At 40.5% G+C, this 23610-nt stretch overlaps 1 protein-coding gene across 14 annotated transcripts in view; it reads right to left on the bottom strand.

The window, feature by feature from the left end:
* Positions 1–23609, bottom strand: part of DZANK1 (double zinc ribbon and ankyrin repeat domains 1) — a 27296-nt gene extending 3687 nt beyond the window's left edge. For 5 of the 14 annotated variants that reach the window (XM_064509796.1, XM_064509788.1, XM_064509800.1 and 2 more), the window contains exons 1-17: positions 23480–23608; positions 20533–20817; positions 19745–19869; positions 18928–19081; positions 17428–17545; positions 16959–17055; positions 16038–16168; positions 15384–15469; positions 14631–14748; positions 13529–13642; positions 12195–12287; positions 10152–10274; positions 9009–9173; positions 8105–8333; positions 4228–4331; positions 1977–2051; positions 952–1048 (exon numbers count right to left, since the gene is read on the bottom strand). In XM_064509796.1, the coding sequence (XP_064365866.1) occupies positions 952–1048; positions 1977–2051; positions 4228–4331; positions 8105–8333; positions 9009–9173; positions 10152–10274; positions 12195–12287; positions 13529–13642; positions 14631–14748; positions 15384–15469; positions 16038–16168; positions 16959–17055; positions 17428–17545; positions 18928–19081; positions 19745–19853 (1813 nt within the window). In that variant the 5' untranslated portion in view covers positions 19854–19869; positions 20533–20817; positions 23480–23608. Of the gene's footprint in view, positions 1–951; positions 1049–1976; positions 2052–4227; positions 4332–8104; positions 8334–9008; positions 9174–10151; positions 10275–12194; positions 12288–13528; positions 13643–14630; positions 14749–15383; positions 15470–16037; positions 16169–16958; positions 17056–17427; positions 17546–18927; positions 19082–19744; positions 19870–20183; positions 20364–20532; positions 20818–23475 lie in introns of all 14 variants that reach the window. The other 9 variants (XM_064509789.1, XM_064509795.1, XM_064509797.1 and 6 more) reach the window with 9 other exon arrangements.
* Between the last annotated feature and the right edge of the window lies 1 nt (position 23610).

Here is a 23610-nt window from a genome sequence, read left to right as displayed (position 1 = left end):
GTTTGAGGGGTTTGAGTCTTTTATTTATTTTTTTTCCTCAAACTGGCTGCTGCTATTCAGCAATCTTGACTCAGATTCATGGGTTGTGTTGACCAAAATCCCTGCAATTTTTTCAAAGTTGTTTACTTCCCAAATACTTATGACCAAGACTAGAGGATCTTGAATAGATATGTATGTCTATTATTTGTAAGAGATACAGTCTACCAATGTGTAGGAGGGTTGAAGAGCAAATTATGCAGCACATGGGGACCCTTTGGGCTGGTACTACTAGAGTGCCTAGGATTGTGGTCACATCATTGATACTCTAGAAAACCAGCTCCTGGTGCCATGGCTGCTATTTGCAAAGTCTCAGATCAGAAGTGTAAACTGGCAGAAATTTATATATTAATTGAAGTATGTCAAATGATGCAATAGGAATTTCTGAATTCTAATGCTGACTTGATAGATTAATAGTTGATTCAATGAAAATCAGAGTGCAATAGGAGCTGCCTAAAATAAGAGTTGCCAATATGAGTTGCTGAGCAATTACTGAAACCAGCTGGAGTTGCAAGTTCTTATGTTTTCCAAATGTAGCAAAGCTGAAGTCCCTAGCACAGCTCAAGAATAAAGACAATACTGGCATTTACAGCTCCTATTGGAAAATAATATGCAAACTGTCAGAAGCTTTATCACTTGACTAAAAACACTTCAGTGAGCTGCAGCTGCAGTTTACTGGCCTTTCTAGCTGTCCTCTAGGGATGAAATATACTCGTGAGCTTTTGACAGAGTCTGTATGTTGCTTAAATCTCAATTCAGCCACATTTTGAGGCTTAAAATGAACTTAAGTGGGCACAGAATGTGCCAATATGATAGTCTGCCTGTCCCTATGTGTAATTTCAACCTTTCAAGCACTACTTCCGTATTCTTGATTACTAAGTTTATGATTGACCGTAAAGACAGAAAAAAATTCACCCAAACTAGCCCGACTGCCATCCTGTCCATCTCTGCCTTCTGTTACAGTGCTCAGGTAATGATTGCTGAACTTCACTGGTTTACTGGCAGGAGTATCCTGTGGAATCAAATGCAGGCATTTAATCAGATTATCAGGTCATACTGTAATAATCCCAGTAGCACAAAACAGAGGTATTATATATGAAAAAAATACATAGGTTTTTAATATCATCAGTCTCAAATTAGCAGAAAACAAATGATTACCTGTAACTGAGCTCTTTTTGTTTTGAGGCAAGATAATGCAGCAGATTTTTCCTAAACCATGTGTGTGTTTTGATTTAAAAAGTGACACAACCTCCTTTTTATGAAATCATTCTAATCTAAATGAAATCATCTCTTCTGTTTGAGAGATCTGATTAATTCCTTGCTTGTCAAATGAAGTGATAAGCCTTTTCAGGCAGTGCTTGGCAAGGTAAACTTTTTAAGATGCTACACAAAAGATACAATCTGAATTCTGGATCTTTGAAATGATAGATTTTCATCTTTGAAAAAAAATGGAAATAAATATATGGGTGTTTTTTTGGAACATGGTAATGTTGGAGGTAGGGATTTTGAGTGTTTCAATATTGTTAGCAGGAGCTCTGGCAATTATCTCCAAACTATTCAAAATTACTAAGCTTGTTTCATTAAGAGCATAACATGCAAACTAAAGAAAAGTAGGGCCAAAGATCAGGAGCTAAGTGATGCTAGGATGATTAAACAACATCAGTTGAAAGAAGAATGTTAATATTAATAGCAAACTAGTGAAATGCAAGATAGCAATGAAACCCATGAAGTCTGGCTTAATCAGATAATGATTCCTGTTCAACCTGCTCCAACAGAAAAAGAAAAAGATTCCTTTCACTGAAGTGATGAGTTAACACCCTCTGAACAAAAAAGTTTCTTGTACAGACCTGAATTAAAAAATATATAAAGTGTTATGCTGACTCATCTAATGACAGCTTTAGACCAGCTTCCTAACAATTGGCCTCATCCCCCAAACTGACCTGGTTAATAGCAAGAGCGTAATTTAATGTAATAGTGACTTCACAGTCATCCTCATGAACTGTAGCAGAAGTAATCTAGGGGGAAAGAGAAACTGTTAGTATCTCTTACAAAAGTACACAGAAACAGTTTTAGGAATAATCCTCACTGATGGGCTGATGATAGTTATCAGCAAGCCAATAAAAAAAAATCATGTGTGTTGGCCTTTGTGTACTTATGATATGATACGACCACTTCTCATCCAACTGAGCAAGGGGCAGGTGGTATTCTGAGTGACTGGAATATCAGAATGCCAGAAGTGCCCAGTTATTCCAAAAGATATGATAATGCTATGCTTCATACAACTATAGCTGTTTTCCACCCAGACTTTGCAGCTTCATTAAAGGCTGTGTAGTCCTTAGGATTCCCTACTCCAGCAGAGCTTGTTAACTGCTTTAGTTGTACCAGTCTGTAGAAGCACAGTCTGTAGCAAAACATGGGCACCTTTCTGTGTCGATTCATTTAGACAGAAGTGCTGGCAGGAAGGGAGTTGAGGTCATTTATAAAAAGTGCACAGGGGATTATAAAAGTGGTATGAATCTGACAAGGTTATACCGTAGCAGGTTGAGAATTTTGATAATGTTGATTATATTTCTCATCTGCGTGAAAACTCAAAAAGAAGCATTAAACCCAGATAGTTGGCATCCACTTTGAATCATTTCTGTTACTTTTGAGGGTAATGATTTCAAGACAATAGGATGACAAAAGGCCAAGAAGCAGCAGGATTAGTCTCTCTAGGCAATTTAGTATCTTTCAAGCATATCCTTTTGAATCCTCTAGTAAAGAAAACAAGTTGCAGTGGACCTATATCTCATCTCCACCAAGCAGATATCTTTTATATTTATATTTGTGCTACAGTTTCTGAATATACTGGTGGACACAGTCAGTCTGAGTGGATATAAAATTCAGATGCAAAATATCTGATGGAGTGTCACACCTCCCAAAAGTGAAATTTGCCAAATGCCAATCAGATTTCTGACCCCCGGGGTTCCTGTGTACAGCAGGAGTTTTTCTATAGTTGTTTCTATTTGATATAATTGCTTTTTTCACAGATGTTTCATATCCCTCAAGACAGGCTAAGTAGTAATGAGCTTAAATTGTAACAAGGCAGATTCAGGTCAGATACTGAGAAAAAGCTTCCCACATTTTCTCAGTAGCAATGCCAATTTAAGGAGTTCCCAACCCTGCTTCTGCCTCCATCCCACTTCCAGCTACCCACTGCCAAGCTTCTCTTGTACTAGCACTGATGCCCTTCCTCTGCCCCCCGAGTTATTTTTAGCATGGGTCAGTTCATTGACCCAGTCCACAGGACAGCACCACAAACAGTTCTGCTGGCATCACTTAGGAAGTAGTGTGGGGGACGCAGCTCCTTAACCCAGCAGGACTGCCAAAGAAAACAATATGATACTGCAGCTGAACTTCAAGGATAATTGAGTGCAGAAACAGACTGCCGGGGGCAACTGTGAAATCCCCATTGTTGGTGAGTTTTAAAAGCTTCAAGACAAACATCTGTCAGTAACAGTTTAGGCAGAGCTGACTCTCCATCAGGATAGGGACCAAATGATCACTCAGTCATTTCACCCCTATCTTCTAGGATTCTTAGGAAAAGCCTTCAATTTTCACCTTCTCACTACACCCCTTTAGTTATGTTAATGTATTTTGGTGACATATGAAGACCACATCTCCAGTATGAAAAGCCAACTGCCTTAAATACACTGTTCCAATGCTATTTTGCAGTAGGAGTAGACTATACAGACCAAAGAGAATTGCTGCTATCTACTGGTGTAATCCAGCCATGAGCAGAGACAAACATCATCTAAATCCCACTTCTAGTAGGGCACATTTAACTGACCAGCTGCATATATGTCAATGGTCTCTTTTTTTTTTTTTTCTCTCAGTTGCCTGCTGTGGAACATCATAAAGGCAGCTGAGCAAGGGCTTTCTGTCTTCTATCATTTCTCTCATAGCTGTGAGGTGAGAGAAGGATAGAAATTACCACAGGAATGAAAACAGAACAAAGTCCTCAGTAAAAGACTAAGCAGAAAAATGAAATAAAAAAGAAAAAAAAAGAAGCAAACAAAACCCCAGGTCAAGGTCTAAAGAAAAGGAAGACACTTATTTTTCTAGTGTTTTTCCAGCAGCCAGAATAATTTTTTTGTAAGATTTTTCTTTTCTATCACGCTACATAGGAAGATACTACTCACAAGTTCCTACCTTTCCCATTCGAGGTTCTCCAATCAGTGCTCTGAATTCAAGGTTGTTCTGTGCATAGCTTCTAAGGTGAGCGCAGACATGATCCAGTTGTTTTCTCCAGTAACCTGATCAGAGAGAGTTAAGCAGGAGAAAAATCCCTGAAATTGTGATCAATATTTTTTTCCACTTATGTGATGAATGATTAAAGAATAGCATATTTTCACTGAGACAAAAACACATTAAATTTTTTTCAGAAGATTTGACTGATCAAGAAAATGAAAAGCAAGTTACGCTTTTAAAAAGATGAAATACTCTTATCCATGTGTCATAATTCATTCCTAGAGCACCTCTTTTCACAACAGAACCATGCTGCAGTTTTCCTCTAGAATCGAAACTGGCCCTGTGGGAAGGAGAATCTCAAACTATCCCAGACAAAAATTAGTACAACGTTACAAATAAGCAGTTGTGCATTACTGAATTAATTTCTAGTTGATTTGATGTCACTGACAGTTATCAATGAGCCAAATCTAAATACTGCAGACATGGTAACACAATGTATATGGCATTCTAATCTGTGTAAATTATTCTCCAAACCAATGCCTTCCAATTACGCACAGGCGAGCACATTAAAAGCTTAAGCAATCACAAGTTTTTCTTTGACAACTAGTTGTTGCGATTCAGAAGTGGTCTAATGAGCAAATGCTCCTCCAACTAACTCACATCCCTGCGCTTTCTTCCATCTCACCCTTTAGCATGAAATGCATTTCCTGAATGATGTCGCTGAACAACTGCCCTTCTTAGAAGGCTTCCAAGTGCCACATCCAACATAGTACTTCAAAACGTTTGCCAACTGCTAATTCCTAGGAACAGTCGGGTCCTCTGGGCGCGTTCATGCAACTGCTATACATGTTCCTGTCAATATTGACTGCTTAGCTTGTTCAGTGGAGCTATTTGCCTAATCACCTTCCTGCTGCTTTGCCTGTCAGACTCTGGGAGAGAGACTTGGCAATCCCTTATGCTGATACAGGGCCTGGAACATTCAGGGCTGAATGCTCTAGGATTCAAAACTCAGATGAAGACATTGTGACTTTTTGCAGCTCCAGTCCAGTATTTCCAATGCAATGTTCTGTTTTCATCAAAGAAAAAAACCAAAATGACTTGTTTTCATTCTCAAATGGGTGCTATCAGGATCTGGCTAATTTTATTTTTGAGCATACTTACAGGAAGTAGAGTATGATTTATTTTGTTGTAAATAAATTGTGTAGGCTTGGTAACCTCATTTAACTTAAACAGCGAAGTTGCTCTGACCTTCACACTGAGTGAAGCTCGTAATAGTGAAAAGAAGCGAAGTCAGAAGAAGTGCTGCTCTCCGACTTTTACTAGAGAGGGCAAGTGCATGAGGGATTTTTGTACTTGGAAGACTCTTGCAAGACTGATCTGGCAGGAACTGTGACAAACTAAAACAGCAAGTCTTATTTGTTAGGCAACTTTAAAGGAACATAAATAGAAGGAAAGTTGATTCCCAGAGCAACATAAATTGTTCCCTGCCATGGTCTCATATGCAAAAACAAATAAATATGGAAAATAGTAATTTAATATCTAAGATAGATAGACTATACTTTGTGAATGAGGCCTCCAGAGAAGTCAATGTTATTTGCAATAAACTGGTTCATAACTAATCCAGAGTCCCAGCTTTCATTTCAAAAAAAATCCAAATGGCCAGGAACATACCCTTGCATATTTGAAGTTTTATTGCATCTGAAAGGATTTTTGGCAGCGTTAATGGAATACTTGAATTCATGCTGTCAATAGCTAGTTGTACCTAGGTCACATGGATTTACTGTTTGCTATAATGGAAAAGAGGAGGCTTCTTTGTAAATTTTACCTGGTAAATGACTTGGTTTCTGTTCAACATAGACTGAAAGTATAGCAGAAAAGAAATGTAGTACACATCAGAGGATTAGTGTTTTGGTACTGCTCTTATTTCCCCTGTCCTTTTTTTTTTTTTTTTTTTTTTTTTTTCTATTTTCTTTTTTAATCTTCACAAAAGCAAAGAAGGTTAGTTAATGGCTGATATAGTCTAGAAGAATAAAAATTACTTATTTAGTCACTTGCATTTTTTTAACTTTAAAAATAGTATCCAATATCTGGCACTATTTGAATTCAAGAAATAAGGCATATTTGGCCTATATAACTACAATTTTTCTGGGTGATAGCATATGGTCTTGTCAATATACAGCTCAACTTCAAAGACAGGCAGCAGCATGGAACATTTGAGATTGTAACAGACATCTGTCCATGTATAGAATGAAATATATTCCTCAGTCCCTGGGAGGGTCTAATGGAGAATGCATTATGCCAGTGTGACTTCAACAAAGTTGCCTTTGCTAACTGGCTTAAAAATTAACAAGAGTCTACTGTAGTTCAACAGCAGCTCAGAATTTCTTCCCAGCCTTTCATAGTGAAAGGATTTCTCTCTCACAAGTCAAGAGCCGTACATCTGATGCACAGATATAGAAGTGTTTAGTGTTAAATATTTTCTCAGCACTGTTACAGGTCAATCCCTCATTATCTCTAACTAAGGTTAAGATCCCTGACTTGCTGAGTCAAGTGTTGTATTTGCTACAGTGATGTCCCTAAGGGAAGGCTCCACATTTCAGAGCAAGAGAGAAGGAAAATAGATTGCCCTAGTGATAATTTTAAAAATAAAAAAGCATCATCTGGATATGTACACACAGAGTCAAAACAGGAAATTCTAACATTCATTAGTGCCTTTTCTACACAATAGAGAAATAACTCTGATAATGGCCAGAAGGGTTGACCCTCTGATTGTAGAAAAGAGCTAGAGATGGGAAAGCCAATCAAAAAAAGTAATTGTCCATCCAAACTATGATTTGATGCTGTAGTGCTTTAAAATAAACCTATACTCTGGACTCCACAACTGGACTGCCCTGTGACATTAAAGACAATCTGTCAAATTAGGCCATTTATTATGTCCTTAGTTAATACTTATAGACTGTCTTTAAGGGTTTGGGGTCTAGGATGCTGGAATTGGAGTTTTCTTAGGATAATAAAACTAAAGTCTCTAAAAATTGCAATGTTTTTAATGACAGCAAACAGACAAGAGATTCAAGAAAGAACTCACTGAACAAACCAGCAACTGCAAAACAAATTATTCTGCAGTAATGACACAGTAGTCTCTGCATGGACAGTCTTACTCTGCAAGGAGTGATGTAGATGTGCTGATACTTTTGAGGGCTGGAAGATGGGGACTACAAGAGCTGGAAAGGTTTCCACCAACCAATATTTTTTGTAATTCTGTTAAGAATCCCTTTCCCCTGTTTAATTTGCTTTGCTTCCAAAACTTCCATCATTTATTCCCTAATGCTATTCCAAACAAATTCTTCACGGAGACAAGCTCCATCATATTCTTCAAGAACTGTGATCCCCAGTGTCTCTAAGAGAGAAAGTTTTGTTCAACCGTTCTCCCAGGAAGCACTATAGCAGTACTAACTGAACTTCACTCCCTTGGCCAGGGTGTGAGAATGTTTCTCGGAGGTTTCCAATTCAAATACAGGACACATCTGCCCCTGATCTGGTAGGATCTGAGGAGATCAAAGTACTAGCAAACTAATAAAGCTGTACAGGAGTCATTAACCCTAATTTAGATTATTGCTGGTGTGCTTTCTTTCAGCCTTTGATGGAGATCAGCGATCTGACTTCTGCATTTACAAGTGTCTGGTGGGGAGACAGACTTGTAAAGATGGAAATTAATGGCCTAGTGGTGGCACCTTCCATAGACTATAATCTTTTCAAGAAAATACAAAGTCAAACATTGTGGCTTTGGAACCTAAGAAGAGTTTTCCTTGATTACATAAAATCAAGAACTGTTTCTAACCCCTTCCAGGACTGATGGCTGTTAGGAGAGGCTTATGATCACTCATCTTTTCCAGCTTTTCTTTTTGTGAAACCATCTCAAGCTCCTTCTTCTCCAATAGTTTGCTAGATGGGTAAAAAAGTCCAATGGTTTGGGTTCCTTTATCTTTTCTTTGATTTAGATCTACTCTTGATTTGGACAAGGAAATAGGAAGAGGCTGCCAGGCAGCTTCAGCTTGGAATCCTTTAGCCTGTAGGGGAGGCAGGAAAGGAGAAGTGTAACTATTATCATTAAATGACTTACAAGCAGAAATTAACAAGAACGGCACAAAAAAAAAAAAAAAACTGTAGAAGAATGAAAAGGCTAGAAGGGAGACATGTTAACAATTCTTGTTTATATTTACCAGTCAGTAAAAGATGATGCAACTTAGCACAAATATTCAAGAAACCAAAACACCAATGTGAAGAAACCAAAGAAGATGAAGAAACAAAAACTGATGCATGTTTTGGTAGGACAAGCTATCCACATGCTGGCCTTGTTAAGTATCATGGTCTTTTCTTAAAATAGAGTTTTCAAAGCAATGTTACATTTGTATGAAAGAATACCTTGTATTAGCAGGATACAAATAATTGGTGACTAATCAGATAAAAGTACTTAAAGAGCTAAGACTTTGAAAAGCTGATTGTCTCTCACTTTGCTATTTAGAATGAGGCTGGATTAAGGCCTTCAGCTAAGGCTGAATACATTTCCATAGAAAACAGTTCTCACAATAAACATATCCTTTGTTTTGCCCACAGAATGCTCATAGAACACAACACTGTTTCAGAAAGGAAATTAATGGAGTTACATCGATTTATACCATCAGTGGACTAGCCTATCTTTTAAATGTGGTCAAAACCTTGCTTTGTAATATTATGCGTCTTACCTCAGAAGAGACCAACGAGTCCCCAGCACCCATAAGCATGCCGTTGTGAGTACCCACCCTTGCCTGGGGCTCTATATAAACACCACAGGACCCACAGAATCGAGCATACGGTTGGTTGGTTGTACCACACTTCAGGCAACTAAAGTAGCACAGACGAGGGCCAAACTGGAAATTTCAATGAAACTCTTGTCACCACAGCAACATATGATGCATAGCTCAAAAGAGATAAAAGCAATGTCATGAATTAAAAGGAACTAAAATAACAATACCTAAAGGTATTAGATTAGAAATATTAACCAGGATACCAGACTGCTAACATAGTGGCAGATGCAAGACAGCAAAACTTCAGTTATCTCAGCACTATGCCATGGAGGCAAAAATTTTTTCAGAGAGATCTAGCATTTTGGTAGCTTTTGTTTTTAAAAAACATTCACTTTGAAAAAGTATTTCTTTTCTTTGGCAAACCCTGTCATTACTAGTGTGGTGCTCTGAGACTGAATTTTGACCAAAATTCTTTCCGGTTCAATTCTAACCCCACTAGAGTCCTCCTGGTGCAGGACAGGCCCAATGGTTATGTGCACATACAGGGCAGAGTTTCAAATTTTATGTAGACTCAGCTCACAGGAGAAAAAAAATTCTTCCTGAGTGTGATTTTAGCCCAAAACACTATACTTTTAAAGTATATTCCAGAAGTTTTTTTTCATTGATTGTACTCAGAAGAGCAAAGGCAATATAGTCCAGGGTAAACATCAGGCAGCTGGAGTTAGGTTAGCCTATACTTTAACCTTTGATGGATAAGTTACTTTGGCAAAGAGTACATGCTTACTAGATCTCAGCTGATGCAATGAGCTGATGCTCATTGACCCTTGGCAATTTGTTTACATCCCTAAACCATTAAGTCATTAACTGAAGTGGGGCCAGGATGTCATCTAAGCCTTAAATTTTTCTTTACATAATCCTACGTGCTCTAAGCAAGTATTTTGATAATAATAAGTCATGTACTAACTGACAAGAGTTTTGCAAAGAGAAGTTTGAAATTGCTGCAGGTCATAGATGAGTAAAAACAGACTTGTCAACACAAACACTGATAGCAAATTAAACAGAAATAATTTTCAACAGCAGCCCAAACCTGACAGCACATACCTTGGCTCCACACCAGTCACAGAAGCTGGTATCACAGTGGTTAACACGACTGCATTTTGAGCAGGCAATTGTCTTCCCTTGCTGGCTGGGGAAAGGTTGGGGGGTGCCTCCTCTAAATGTGGGCTAATAAAACAAAACAAGCATTAGGAAGAAAATACATCTTATAAAGAAAAGTCTGCAAGCTAAGCAAGGGGAATGGGAAAGCAAGCTACTTTGATAACACTAACACAAAGTAATATTCAGCCTAAAAGAATTCTTTCAACAAATAAGCAGACTGACTTTGATCTAGCCTGTAATTTTTTCATTACAAAACCACGGTAAAATGTGGTGTTAATTCAATTGCTTTACTTTTTTTATTAGAAATGAGAGAGGGAAAAAAGCTCTTAGCAACTGTGTCACCTTTCTTTGAGTATTTATTAAGATGGCCCCACATATAAGTAGAGTGGAAACTAAGATGGGGTTTCTCTGCTGATAAACTTATATTTTCAAGACCCAAACCACAATGGTTATTTTTCTTTGTACTTTTTAAAGTCTGTGTAGTAATTTGGCAGGAAATGTGGGTTCAGACAACAAGTTTTCTTTCCGTTTGATATTTTATTTGCTACATACATAGTTTTGGTACTCTTTTGCTCATATGGTTATACATTAGCTAGCTTTCCTTACTGCAATTAACCTGTATGAATAAGCAAATAGATTTTCTTTCAGTTGAGACTTCCAGAGAGGTGATTATAGATCCTAGTTAGTACAAATATGTCTTAAAGTGTTTTGTCAGCTTTTGCCTCAGGGCCTATGCAGTTTATTTCCTCTGCAAGTCAGGGCTATGGAAAAGGAACAGAGTCTGAGGAGAATGATTTTTTTATGACACATCACAACAGCAACTTCAAAAAACACTGAACAGCCCTCTTTTCATCTGTAGCCTTGATGATAATTTGAACAATGTCATTTGGGGATTTTGCATTATTTCACATTTGGAAGATGAAATTTACAAGATCACAAGTCTAAACATGTTCTAAATCTAAACTATTTCATTAATAGTAACATCAGCACTATTAGTAATGATCAACTAGGAATTGCTATTAATTATCACTAATCACTAGTTATTCACTATTATTAGTAAAATTTATAATAACTATTCATAGTAATTCAGTAAGCAAGCACTTCACTTTCTTAGCTACTGCAGATCTCATCGTTCAAGCCATATGCTTAAGTTTATGCAGTCACAAATGAATACCTACATTCAGTGAAGCAGTTAAATATGTGTTTATCTTAGGTAAGTGCAGATTCCTACTGAAATTCACTTTGAAATGACACCCATCTAGCTACTGACAGTCTTAAAACTCAGGATGTTGCCATTATAATCAGAACATTTTAACTTGCAAATCATTCTTCTTCTCTCACCTCTATATTTATCACAACCTGGAGAATTGAAATGTATCACAAGGCTTTATACAAAACTTTTCAGGAATGAAAATAAAATTCTTCCAAGGAACCAAATCAGCAAGCTAAACCAGGAGTTGAAAAATAGCAATTTTAGGGGGAACGATCATTGTCATTTTTCTCACCTCTGCACAGAGTCACTGTCAAATACAAGCATAGTAGCTGGTAGGAAGAGCAGCAAATGGAGATAACAAAGATAATGTAAAAGATTTATTTTATTTCCACAAAATAATTGAAATCAATGAGAATGTTATTCCTGATGTATATACTGAAGTTCTCTACTGCAGTTAAAAATAATCTGAACACAAAGAAGACTTCCTACAACACTCAGTCAGGACTATCTGACTAACTTTGACAATGGCATTTGTAATCCTGACTTCCACAAGAGAAACTTGAAGGTATAGGATGCATTTATTTCATGTGTAGCTGGACATTTCAGATGGGGCATCAGTGGGAATCCTGAGCTAGAATATAGGAGGGGAAGGATTCTCTGCTTCTGCAACATAGGTACAAAGGTATATGACTTCAGTTTTCCAGAGGAAAAAAAATATTAATTTTCTGCTTTGACATGATTAACCGCAGTGTGATTGGTGCAAGGAACCTTACCGTCTGTGTTTCAGGCAGTTTGCTTTCACAAGTCACACAGTTCTTATGGTGAAGAGGATTCCCAGTGCCACATGCCCAACAAATTACTTTGCCCTTTCAAATATAGAAAGAGTACATTTCACATGGTATTTTAAAACTGTCAATAACAACAATAAGACAAATCATCCAGTCATTAAGGACTTGATCTTACAAAGTGATGTGGCTATTCAGTGCTGGAAGATAGAAGAGATCCTTCAAGTCAGTGCTATGGACTTCAGACTTTAGTTAAGCCATATTGCCTGATCATCACAGATCTCCCATTAGTGCCAATTTTGTTTAAACTATGGTACATTTCACTCAGGAGATCTAGTATCAAAACCTCCAGAGCTTTTTATGTATTAGTGTCAGCCTGCTTAGTCACTGAAATTAAACACCACAGATGGTCCAATATTTGCAGGGAAAAGTAAAAAAAAAAAAAAAAAAAAAAAGTAATAATATGCTATTAGGCCATAAAAAATCTTAGTGGTCAGCAGGTCACTGTTAAGGAGTAAGTTTCCACCAGGGCTGAGAATGATGGGTCTGATGTCTTGACTGCTGGTACCAACAGTTCAGGTTTGCCTTTGTACCTACCTCAGGGCTGCCCTAAAACATTAAATTTGGGCCAATGTCTATAATCTTCTTTGACATCAAGCTGATAGTTGCCTCAGACTATGAGTCTCCTTTATTATCTGATACTCTTCAGTCAGTCGTTTCCTTTCAGTATCCTTCTCTTCCCAGAAATGTTCCTCTACAGTTATCAGACAATTTTGTCTAGCTAAGACCATCAGCATCTTTGGATCACTGATGAAGACTGTGCTTTAACTTTGTGGGCATGGACCCACTGACCCAGTCCTGCCAGCCTATCTCTATTAAACACTCACAATCAAATGAGGTAAGCAGGGTAAGGAGGATATATTTAATATAAATGTATAAATATATATTTATAAATATAAATGTATAAATATATATTTAATATAAATATAAATATTAATAAAATGCTTAGTAATGTCATAAGTAAGGCCATAAGTATGTTGATAAATTAAGATACTCTATATTGAACACAAATGCATGCATTTGCGTCAGACTGCTAATGCTACGTTATGTGCTCTTCAGCATGCCTTCCTGTGAAACCTTATATGCTTTACCTTTAATGATCATTTCTAGTCAAGGTATTTTTTAATTCTACTAACACTTAAAGCAGCAGTAATGTAATTAGGCAAATCCAAGTTAGATCAAAATATTTGTAATGAAGTCACCTGTTAGAAAAATGAACCTAGGAGATAAATGGTTACTTTGTTGTTACTACTCTCAAATACCTTTAGGCAGATGGTGGTTTGGGGCTGCAGCTGCGGAGCTATTGGGGCTTCACATATAATGCAGGTGGGTGTATTCATTGGCACCAGACATCTGCATTCAAGACATGGTGCCATCTGAAGGAAAAGTCACATCGCATCTTATTAAGGAACACAATGAGATCATTAAGGTTATCATGACATTTTCAATATTTTGCTGGTTAGAGTCTACATCAGCAGCAAAACCATTAGAAACAGCAACTGCCAACAACAGATGCTGGTATCGATCCTTAAAGATCAGAGACTATCAAAAAATAGGAAGACAACTGGAGAGAGGATGCTTTACTAACTACTAAAAATGTGCCAGAAAGGCGCTAGTTAGTTTTCAGTAATTTAAATGCTATAATAGTATGTAATTCAAATCCTCCTAATGATGGTCCATACTACAGCATTGGCCCAGATAAAACATCCCTCTGAGGATACAGGGAAAAAAAATTAGACCACTGACTCATTAGATTGGGTTATTATCTCTTGGGGAAAACTTAGAAAAGACAGCTAAAGGCATCACTATATTAACCCGGCTAAAGAGGCTGCTCTTACATATGCCCACACGTGCCACCGTGTATGTCTTCAGGCACATTACATGTGCCTTCTACAATTATGACATATCAGGATTGGCAACTATTGTTTGATAATAATTATGGTAACTGTAGTGAAGGTGAGGGTCATGGGACCGCACTAGTTAGCCCTGGAATAAGATGCATATGCAGTTCTTGAAGATGGGTGGTGGTTGTTGCAGGAAGAGGATGCTGACTTTGGTGATGTTTCCTGGTACAAATGAATAAAATACAATTTATCTTTTCAAAGTTATCCTTATTAAAACATATGGCACTTGAAGCAATTAATGGTTAATTCTGCGGGAGGGACAGGGGGGCAGGTGTCCCATTACTTAAAAATTACATTGGTCCAAATGCTAAGGTTACTGACCAAAATAAAGCAATCAGAACAGAACTTTCCAAATAAAAGTATGACTAAATATTGGCATTCCTGGCAATAAATGGGTAATCTGCTGAGGAAGCTAGTTTCTCTTAAGAGGCTTTGTTGATTTTTATGATTTTTTGCTGACCTGTGCTCCTTCAGGGGCTGGGAAGCGACGTACTGGCACAGGTGGGATAGGAGATCCACATTCCTGACAGAAGTGAGCCAAGGGGTCGGACGGGCGAGGTACAGAACAGCGTGCACATCTAAAAATATGCGCAAACTGGCTGAACTTGTTTTAGTGTTATACTGCTACATAATAAAGAGTAACCTGGAACATGACTTAGATCAGTAAATTCTACATTACGGTTTCTAGGCTATGGCGGTCCACCAGGCCATGTCCCAGTGTCTATCACATGAGGCCCTGAGCTCTAAGCAGCCTTGCAAGGTACAAAATGTGATGGCTGCTGCTATTTCCTACTTTCTTCCTCACCACATGAGGAAACATGTTTCCTGACATGAGATTTGTATCAGGCCTTGCTGCTGCAATATAGGGTACCACTGACAGACCATGTAACTCTTCCAGGACTAGTGAGCAATGAAGGCTGCACTCTGCAATTTGGAAAGACAGTTTTTCCTCCGATCCCACAGATATTAGTGTTTTTTAAAAGGATGATGAGATAGATGATGGCTTTGTACAATGACAAGTAAATATAACTATCAGTAAGAGAAATCAGAATTTTCAAAGCCTTAACTAGATCACGTTCTTCTGTTATGAGCCAGTGTCTATCTTTGCTTTCCTTGTTTTTGTGAAACTTCACAGTATTATCAACTTGGTTGTAAAAGACAATTGCTTTGTTACTTTCCACAGACAAAAATGTTAAAAGAAGAAGTTACTTACTTGAGGAAATCTGTTTCCTTCTGGATTCTTGCTGTCTGTGTGCTTGCTAAGCTCTTCCGGCTAGTCACTGCAGAAGAACTAGCGAACTGAAAAAAAGCAATTCTTTGGCATTAATTAGTTGATGTTTGCAAACGCATGCAAGACTAGCAAAATCAACTGCAGACATATTATTTGAGACAAAGTGCATTGAAATGCAGTGCTTTAAGGAATATCCACTGCACCTTGATTCCTCCATTAGCTGTAATAAGGACACACAACTTCTTCCAATAAAAATAAATGCATCTTGCTACTTACTTCCAAGAAAGCATGACTGAATCTTAAGTTTTAAATATCAGCTGACTGACCTATAGGAATACCTATTTGTTAATTACAGCTCAGTAACATATTAGAAAAGAACTGTTAGGAATGCAAGCATTGGTAGTCTGTTCTGCCTGGTTTTCTCTTTATTGATAACTGTGCACTGCTTTGTGCATTCCTATTCCAGTGTGTCATTACCAGCAAGTTCAAATCATTATAGTATAGTACAGTATAGCCAGAGGCATTAATTTCTGACAGATTATATGAGAATGTTCACAAATTTTCACATCTTTATTTTTTTAGAGCTCAGTTCTGATAACAGCTCTTTCCAGTCTTCCTCCATACCTCTTTGCTTACCTGTAATGACTCTGTGGGTGGTGCTGAGATGGATTCCTCTCTGTATCCTGTTGTTTCCAAATGACTGGTCAGAAGCTGTGGTCCTTTCAGGGACCTGTGAGCAGTTTTTCTTTCTGTCTCTGACTCTAAAACTATAACCATATTTCATCCCATTATTCCACTCTCATTCACCTCATGCGATTAACATGTAGGTTAACATGACTGTCACATACTCTCATGTTTTAAATTCAAATGGGTAAATGTATTTGTAGCCATTCTAAAAAGCTATTTGACATCTAGTTCTTGGGTTAAAATAAATTCCATGGAATTATAGAAAATTAAGCCAGAATAAATCTCATTCCTCTCTGAAATAGCTTACTTCTGTATTTTTCTCAATTTAAGGTTTTCTTCCTTCTCATACCCCACAAATAAACAGCTCCTAAGAGTAAATTAGTGAGTAAATATTAATATGATTCCTTGCTCTTAAACAGTCCCATTGCCATAACCATGAAATAACAGCCTTTATTAAAAGAGAAAATCTGGGTCAAGCTTTCATTTCTGTTTTGTGTATTTATTTTGGAATCCTTCTGCAAGCAACACTTAAACATCAGTAAAGAACTCTGTAAAGAATTTGAAATCCCATCAGTTTAATAGGATATTCCGGCACAAAGGGAAACATATGCTGGGCCTTGTTATGTTGCTCAGAACTGAATGACATTTTAAAATGTTTTTAAAAAGGTAGTATGATATGTATGGAAAGTAATCTTTTTCTGTATTTGCAGTGTCAAGGAATCTAAACTGGAATTCCCAGTGAATGCTATGTCCTCTGAAATGGTCATGAAATTACCTATATTTTACCTATGATAACAGAGAAAAACCTTACATCACCTATTTTCAGCTAAGGTAGAAATCTATTTCAGCTATTATGAAGTAATACCATACCTTGAAAGTCTTGGGGTGCTTCACTCCAGGCAGGCTTGATTTCCACATTCACTCCATTCTTCTTTGGTTTTGTAGTAAACACTCCATTTTCACTCTCCTAGAAAGTAATTCCATTTGAATTCCAAATGAAATAGTCATTTTTGGTCCAGTCTTCTCTTGCTATAGTTACTTGTTATGATTCAAAAGTATATGGTTAAGGTATTTATTTTCAATACAAACATTTAAAATGCTTAAATTATTAATGTATTTTAAAAATATCTGACCTGAACTGGTCATGCAAGACCAAAGAAGAAAAAAGAAAGGCCATGTTCCCTTGAAATTTAGTATCACAAAAAGGCCTGAAGCAGGAAATATGGGCAAACAGAGAAAATATAATACATAAACAGTACAGCTAATCAAAGTTTAATCTCTAAGTAACACAATACAACATTTTATGCTCAGATAAAGGGTTACGATTGTTACAACTTGCCTGTATGGAGAGATCCTTTAGGAAATTCTTGTCATTCTCTTCACCAGAGAAGAGGATGTTTGGTGGTTTGTATTCTACCAGAAACACCTTTGTTACAATGGCACTTTCCCTGCAGTCCCTGAAAGTCAATGTTCACAAAGCTATATACATACAATACACAGGTGTGCAGCAAAATGTAAATACCTGATGAAAACAGTTCATTTGGTGGAACATCGCTTCCAAGCTTGCAGGTCATTATTTCAGCAAATAACAATCCTAGGCAATACTCTCAGTAACTACTGCTTTGTTTTCTTCTTCTTTTTTTTTAAGTTAATTATGCACAGACTAAGAAGTTACCAATAAAGCATACAGATCCTGTAATTCCTCACTAGCTTTTACATATAAGACTCCTGATACTCCTTAAGCTGTGTCTGCCTTCTGGGGTAATTAGTGCTTGCCAGCATCAAAGAAACAGAGAACAAGATTCTTCTTCCATTCATAACACCATATGAAAGTGCTTATTTTCCCAATCAAGTAGCAGTTAGCATGATATTCATTTCAGGTAACAACTGTCATTCTCTACCATTTATTAAATTACAGCACTAACATTAAAATGCCTGTAAATGTTCAAAACATTCATTTAGGATTTTATTGAACGTCATTCTAGAGCATATCTTTATCCCACCTAAAAATGTCTCAATAGAAACATACTGGAAGTAAGTGTTAATCCAGACAGTGATAGCAGAAAATGTAGCATGTGTCTGCACAGAGAATACAATGTTGTTTCATTACAATGCAGACACAAGCAAAGGCTACCTGCAGGTGCTAGTGGGGGAGCAACAAGCCCAGATCCCCAGCTGGAATGGAAGTTTCTGCTCCCTTGGAAATACAACATAAAAATACAACAGGGTACAGACAGAAAATGCATGCATCCCCATGGTCTGTGTCCAAGCATGAAGTCAGCTGGGAGAAAGTCAACAGCTGTCCAGGAAAATCTCTTTCTACTTACTACATTTTTACTTTGCTGTTGTGTGTGCTACATTGTACTTAAGCTGTAAGGCCTAGTGTTCTGTGCTTGTTTAGGAGAAGCTGAGCATATTCCTCAGAAGACCACTTCTGTAAATCTGTTGAATTACTGGATGTTTTCTGGCCTCAGAAAGCACGACACTAGTTCCTCAAGCATTTTTGATGATCATATTCAAATGGATGAACTCTAAGTACAGTGTATTTTATCAGCCCTTCACCCACAGCCTCCATGGATCATTGGTCTTCATCCAAGGCCCAGGAGAAAAACATTCTAAAGATAATCCAGCTCCACAAACACTTAATGATTAAAAAGTGTTATGAGAAAATGAAGACAATGAAAGGAATCCATGAAGATCACTTAGACTGAAAACTGGCTGGGGCAAGAGCTGCCCCTCATTCCCTAGGTACAAAGCACTTAGAAAAACACAGCTCCAAGCCGTGATTGGGATGTCTGGTCCTTGCCATAATACTACTAAAATAAAACAAGATACCTACTTTGTAACTGCCAATGCCTTGACCATTATTTTCCCGACTGGTAACATGATAGGTCCCTTATACTTAAAAGTATTATGCTCTCCATAGCCAGGTTTCCTAGTGAGATCTGGTTTACTTCCATCTAAAGTGTAATAAATAGTGACCTCAGGTGTATCTGAAAGACACAGAGAAAGTAGTTATCCAAACTGTATTAGAGCTGTGCAAAATAAGCTCTACACCTGGAAATACTCACTACTGTGTTCGATTTTTCCAAGGTAAACAAAAATAAAGCAGTTGCATAAATAACTGAAAGTTCAGGAACAAAACTATTCCTCCCACGAAAAGCTGGTGGCTAAACATACAAAATTTCATTACAAGCAATATTTCTTTCCATAAAGTAGCCATACATTGGTTTTGTATGAAAACAATGCAACAACTTTTCTATTCTAAAGACAGAAAAAATAATTTCTCCCATGATGAAAGGTGGAATTTCAAAAATTGTAAGAAAGACTCTCTGAGTGAGTTTGGCACATGATATTTTCAAGTACTGGTTTTGCAGTCACAGCAAAATATAACAACTTAAGAGCTTGACCCTGGAAGCAATTAGGATTGCTAACATGTATGAACTCATATTATGACAATAATATTGCTTGAATGCATAAAGTTAAGTGCAAGTATATCTGCACTATCAAAACATCTAGGTTAATTTTGAGAGTTACTTAAGGAAGTGGATACTCACAAAAATCAGAATTAAATGTAAACAAAAATATAGAGGCTCAGAGTTTCAAATGATCACATAAGTGAAAGCTTTACATAGGGTCGAAGTTATTATCTATACCTGACTTTATTTCTACAAGAGTATTTGCATCTATTTCATGTTTAGCCTTCCCTGGAAGAGGGATTCGAAGAGGTACGACTTGAGGAACTGAGACAGAACCCGCTGTCATTTTTCTCAGCAAGGATCTTTAAAAAAGAACAAAAAACAAAAGAGCAGACAATTATTTTTCTTAACAGATGTATGCAGTGAGAAATGTTGCATTTTAATGAGATTCCTCATCCTGATTTGTTTCTCTTGAAAGAGAGAACACTGGATTCCTTAAAATGCTAGTTCTCATCAATATTTCTAAGGTTTTCACACTGAAAAAGAATAAGATCCTATAGACCCATCAAACTTTTGACTTATTCTCCTATTACAGAGCTATGAACAGAACTTGAGAAGAGCACTGTTGCATTTATTCCAGTTTGGCCTTCCTTGCTCAAGTTTGATCTCCACTTACTCAGGTTAAACAGCTTTAGCATCACATATCTTATACCATGCCAGGAGAAAATAACTGTGAAGTATCTTGACCCTCATCATCGAGATATGGCATCATTTTCTCTGCAGGAAGAACCGGCCCCTTGTTTCATTGTGGCCTTCCGAATGTAAGTCAGTGAGATGCAGGATGTCCTGCAAAGGACTAAAACAAGACAGCTATTTCTTAAGCTTGCCTCACCTGTTGTATACATTAAGAATATACCTATAAAGCAGGTGTCATACATGATTTATCATAGCTATTATGTCACTGAATTCAGGAATGAAAAAATACATTTGGATGCAATAGTATTTTAGAATACAAAAAGACTTACTACAGATCTTGGGAATTCATATTCACAGCCAGAAAACATGTCTACACTAGAAGGATTTGGTTTTGTAACCGGTCTTTCAGTCCTCCAGAAACATCTCTAACGCTAACTCATCAACATATAGTAATGACTGCATACACAAGGTGTTCATGGATCTATGTGCTCACAGGGGCTACACTGAGATAAGCCAAAGTGCTGTCTGCAGCTGTCCATCTCCTTGGCTGGATTGCCTGCAGCAGCTGGTATAGTAAGCGTGGACAGTTCTTGGCCAAGCACTTGCATTGCATGCTGTTGAACAGGTGAAATGATGATGTGTGGATCAGCTCTTTACCTGACATGAGGGAGCACAGCCCCTAACTGCACCCTTGCCATATGCCAGGCCCCCCATTCCCTCCTCTCACTGCACAGCCCTGCCCACCCCACTCGATCCCTGCCACGCAGCCCCTGCCCACCCCACTCGATAGCATTCAACAGCCCTGCCCACCCCACTTGATTGCATCCCATAGCCCTGCCCTCCCTGTTCGATCCCACTATACAGCCCCTGCCCTCCCACTCAATCCCTGCTATACCACCCCTGCCCTCCCCACTTGATCCCGCTATACCACCACACCCACCCGCTTGATTCTGCTATACTGTCCCTGCCCTCCCACTCAATCCTGCTATACTGCCCCTGCCCTCCCTGCTTGATCCCACTATACATCCCCTGCCCTCCCACTCAATCCCCGCTACACAGCCCTGCCCACACTACTCAGTTGTGCTATACCACCCCGACCACCTGCTCGATCCCCGTATAGAGCCCCCGCCCTCCCTGCTCGATCCCACTATACAGCCCTGCCCTTCCACTCGATCCCCACTATACAGTCCCGCCCTCCCCACTCGATCCCGCTATACCACCCCTGCCCACCTACTCAATCCCGCTATACCACCCCTGCCCTCCCTGCTCGATTCCACTATATGGCCCCTGCCCACCTGCTCGATCCCAATATACAGCCCTTGCCCTCCCCACTCGATCCCTGCTATACCACCCCTGCCCTCCCAACTCAATCTCGCTATAGTACCCCCGCTCACCCGCTCAATCCCGCTATACTGCCCCTGCCCTCCCTGCTCGATCCCTCTATATCACCCCTGCCCAACTGTTTGATCCCAGTATGCATCTCCCGCCCTCCCTGCTCGATCCCACTATACAGCCCCTGCCCTCCCACTCAATCCCTCCTATATCACCTCTGCACACTCACTCGATCCCACTATACTGCTCCTGCCGTCCTCACTCGATCCCACTATACCACCACTGCCCTCCCGCTCGATCCCACTATACAGCCCTGCCCCCCACCCCACCCCATCCCCACTATACAGCCCCTGCCCTCCCGCTTGATCCCAATATGCAGCCCTGCCCCCGACCCCATCCGCACTATACCACCCATGCCCTCCTGCTCGATCCCACTATACAGCCCTGCCCCCCCACCCCATCCCCGCTATACAGCCCCTGCCTCCCCGCTGGATCCCACTATGCAGCCCTGCCCCCCAACCCCATCCCCACTATAGAGCCCCTGCCCTCCCGCTCAGTCCCTGCTATATCAACCCTGCCCTCCCAAGTTGATTCTGCGTCCACCCACCCGCTGGATCCCACTATACAGCCCTGTCCCCCCATCCCATCCCTGCTATAGAGCCCCTGCCCTCCTGCTCCATTCCTGCTATACAGCCCTGTCCTCCCCACTCGATACCGCTATACCACCCCTGCCCTCCACCTCAATCCCACTATACAGCCCTGCCCCACACCGCAACCCATCCCCGCTATAGAGCCCCTGTCCCCCCGCTCAATCCCACTATACAGCCCTGCCCCCCAGCCCGTCCCATCCCCAGTATAGAGTCCCTGCCCTCCCCATTCGATCCCGCTATACCACCCGTGCCCTCCTGTTCGATCCCATTACACAGCCCTGCCCCCCACCGCAACCCATCCCTGCTATAGAGCCCTTGCCCTCCCGCTCAATCCCACTATACAGCCCTGCCCACCCACCCCACGCCACCCCGCTATAGAGTCTCAGCCCCCCCACTCGATCTCACTACACAGCCCTGCCCCCCCCACCCCATCCCCACTATAGAGCCCCTGCCCTCCCGCTCAATCCCACTACACACACAGCCTTGCCCCGCCCTGTCCCCGCTACACCACCCTGGCCCACCCGCTTGATCCCACTATACAGCCCTGCCCCCCCGCCCCATCCCTGCTATAGTGCCCCGGCCCTCCCGCTCGATCCCACTATACAGCCCTGTCCCCCCAACCCCACCCCATCCCCGCTATAGAGCCCCTGCCCTCCCACTCAATCACACTGTACAGCCCTGCCTCCCCACCCCATCCCCGCTATAGAGTCCCAGCCCTCCTGCTCCATCCCACTGTACATCCCTTCCCCCCGACCCCGTCCCATCCCCGTTATAGACCCCCTGCCCTCCCACTCGATGCCTGCTATAGAGCCCTGCCCTCCCCACTCGATCCCACTATACCACCCCTGCCCTCCCGCTCAATCCCACTATACAGCCCTGCCCACCCACCCCATGCCCGCTATAGAGCCCCTGCCCTCCCGCTCGATCCCCGCTATACCACCCCTGCCCACCCGCTCGATTCCACTATATGGCCCCTGCACACCGGCTCAATCTCTGTATACAGCTCCCGCCCTACGTGCTCGATCCCACTATACGGCCCCTGCCCACCCGTTCGATCCCGCTATACCGCCCCTGCTGTCCCCACTCGATCCCGCTATACTACCCTTGCCCTCCTGCTCGCTCCCACTCTACAGCCCTGCCCCCCACCCATCCCCGCTATAGTCCCTGCCCTCCCGCTTGATCCCACTATACAGCCCTGCCCCCCCCCGCTATAGAGCCCCTGCCCTCCCGCTCGATCCCACTGTACAGCCCTGCCCCCCCACCCCATCCCTGCTATACCGCCCCGCGCACCCACTCGCTTCCCCTGTCCCGTCTCGCGCCCGTTACCACAGACGCCGACAGCCCGCCGCGCCGCTTCCCCTCTCCCCTCCCGCCCTGGCCGCGGCCGCCGATTGGTCCGCGTCCTGTTACCCGGCAACCGGTGCC

Source organism: Dromaius novaehollandiae, chromosome 3 (genome assembly GCF_036370855.1).
Source record: "Dromaius novaehollandiae isolate bDroNov1 chromosome 3, bDroNov1.hap1, whole genome shotgun sequence".
Classification (NCBI taxonomy): Eukaryota; Metazoa; Chordata; class Aves; order Casuariiformes; family Dromaiidae; genus Dromaius; species Dromaius novaehollandiae.
This window is presented reverse-complemented; position numbering and strand designations above follow the sequence as displayed.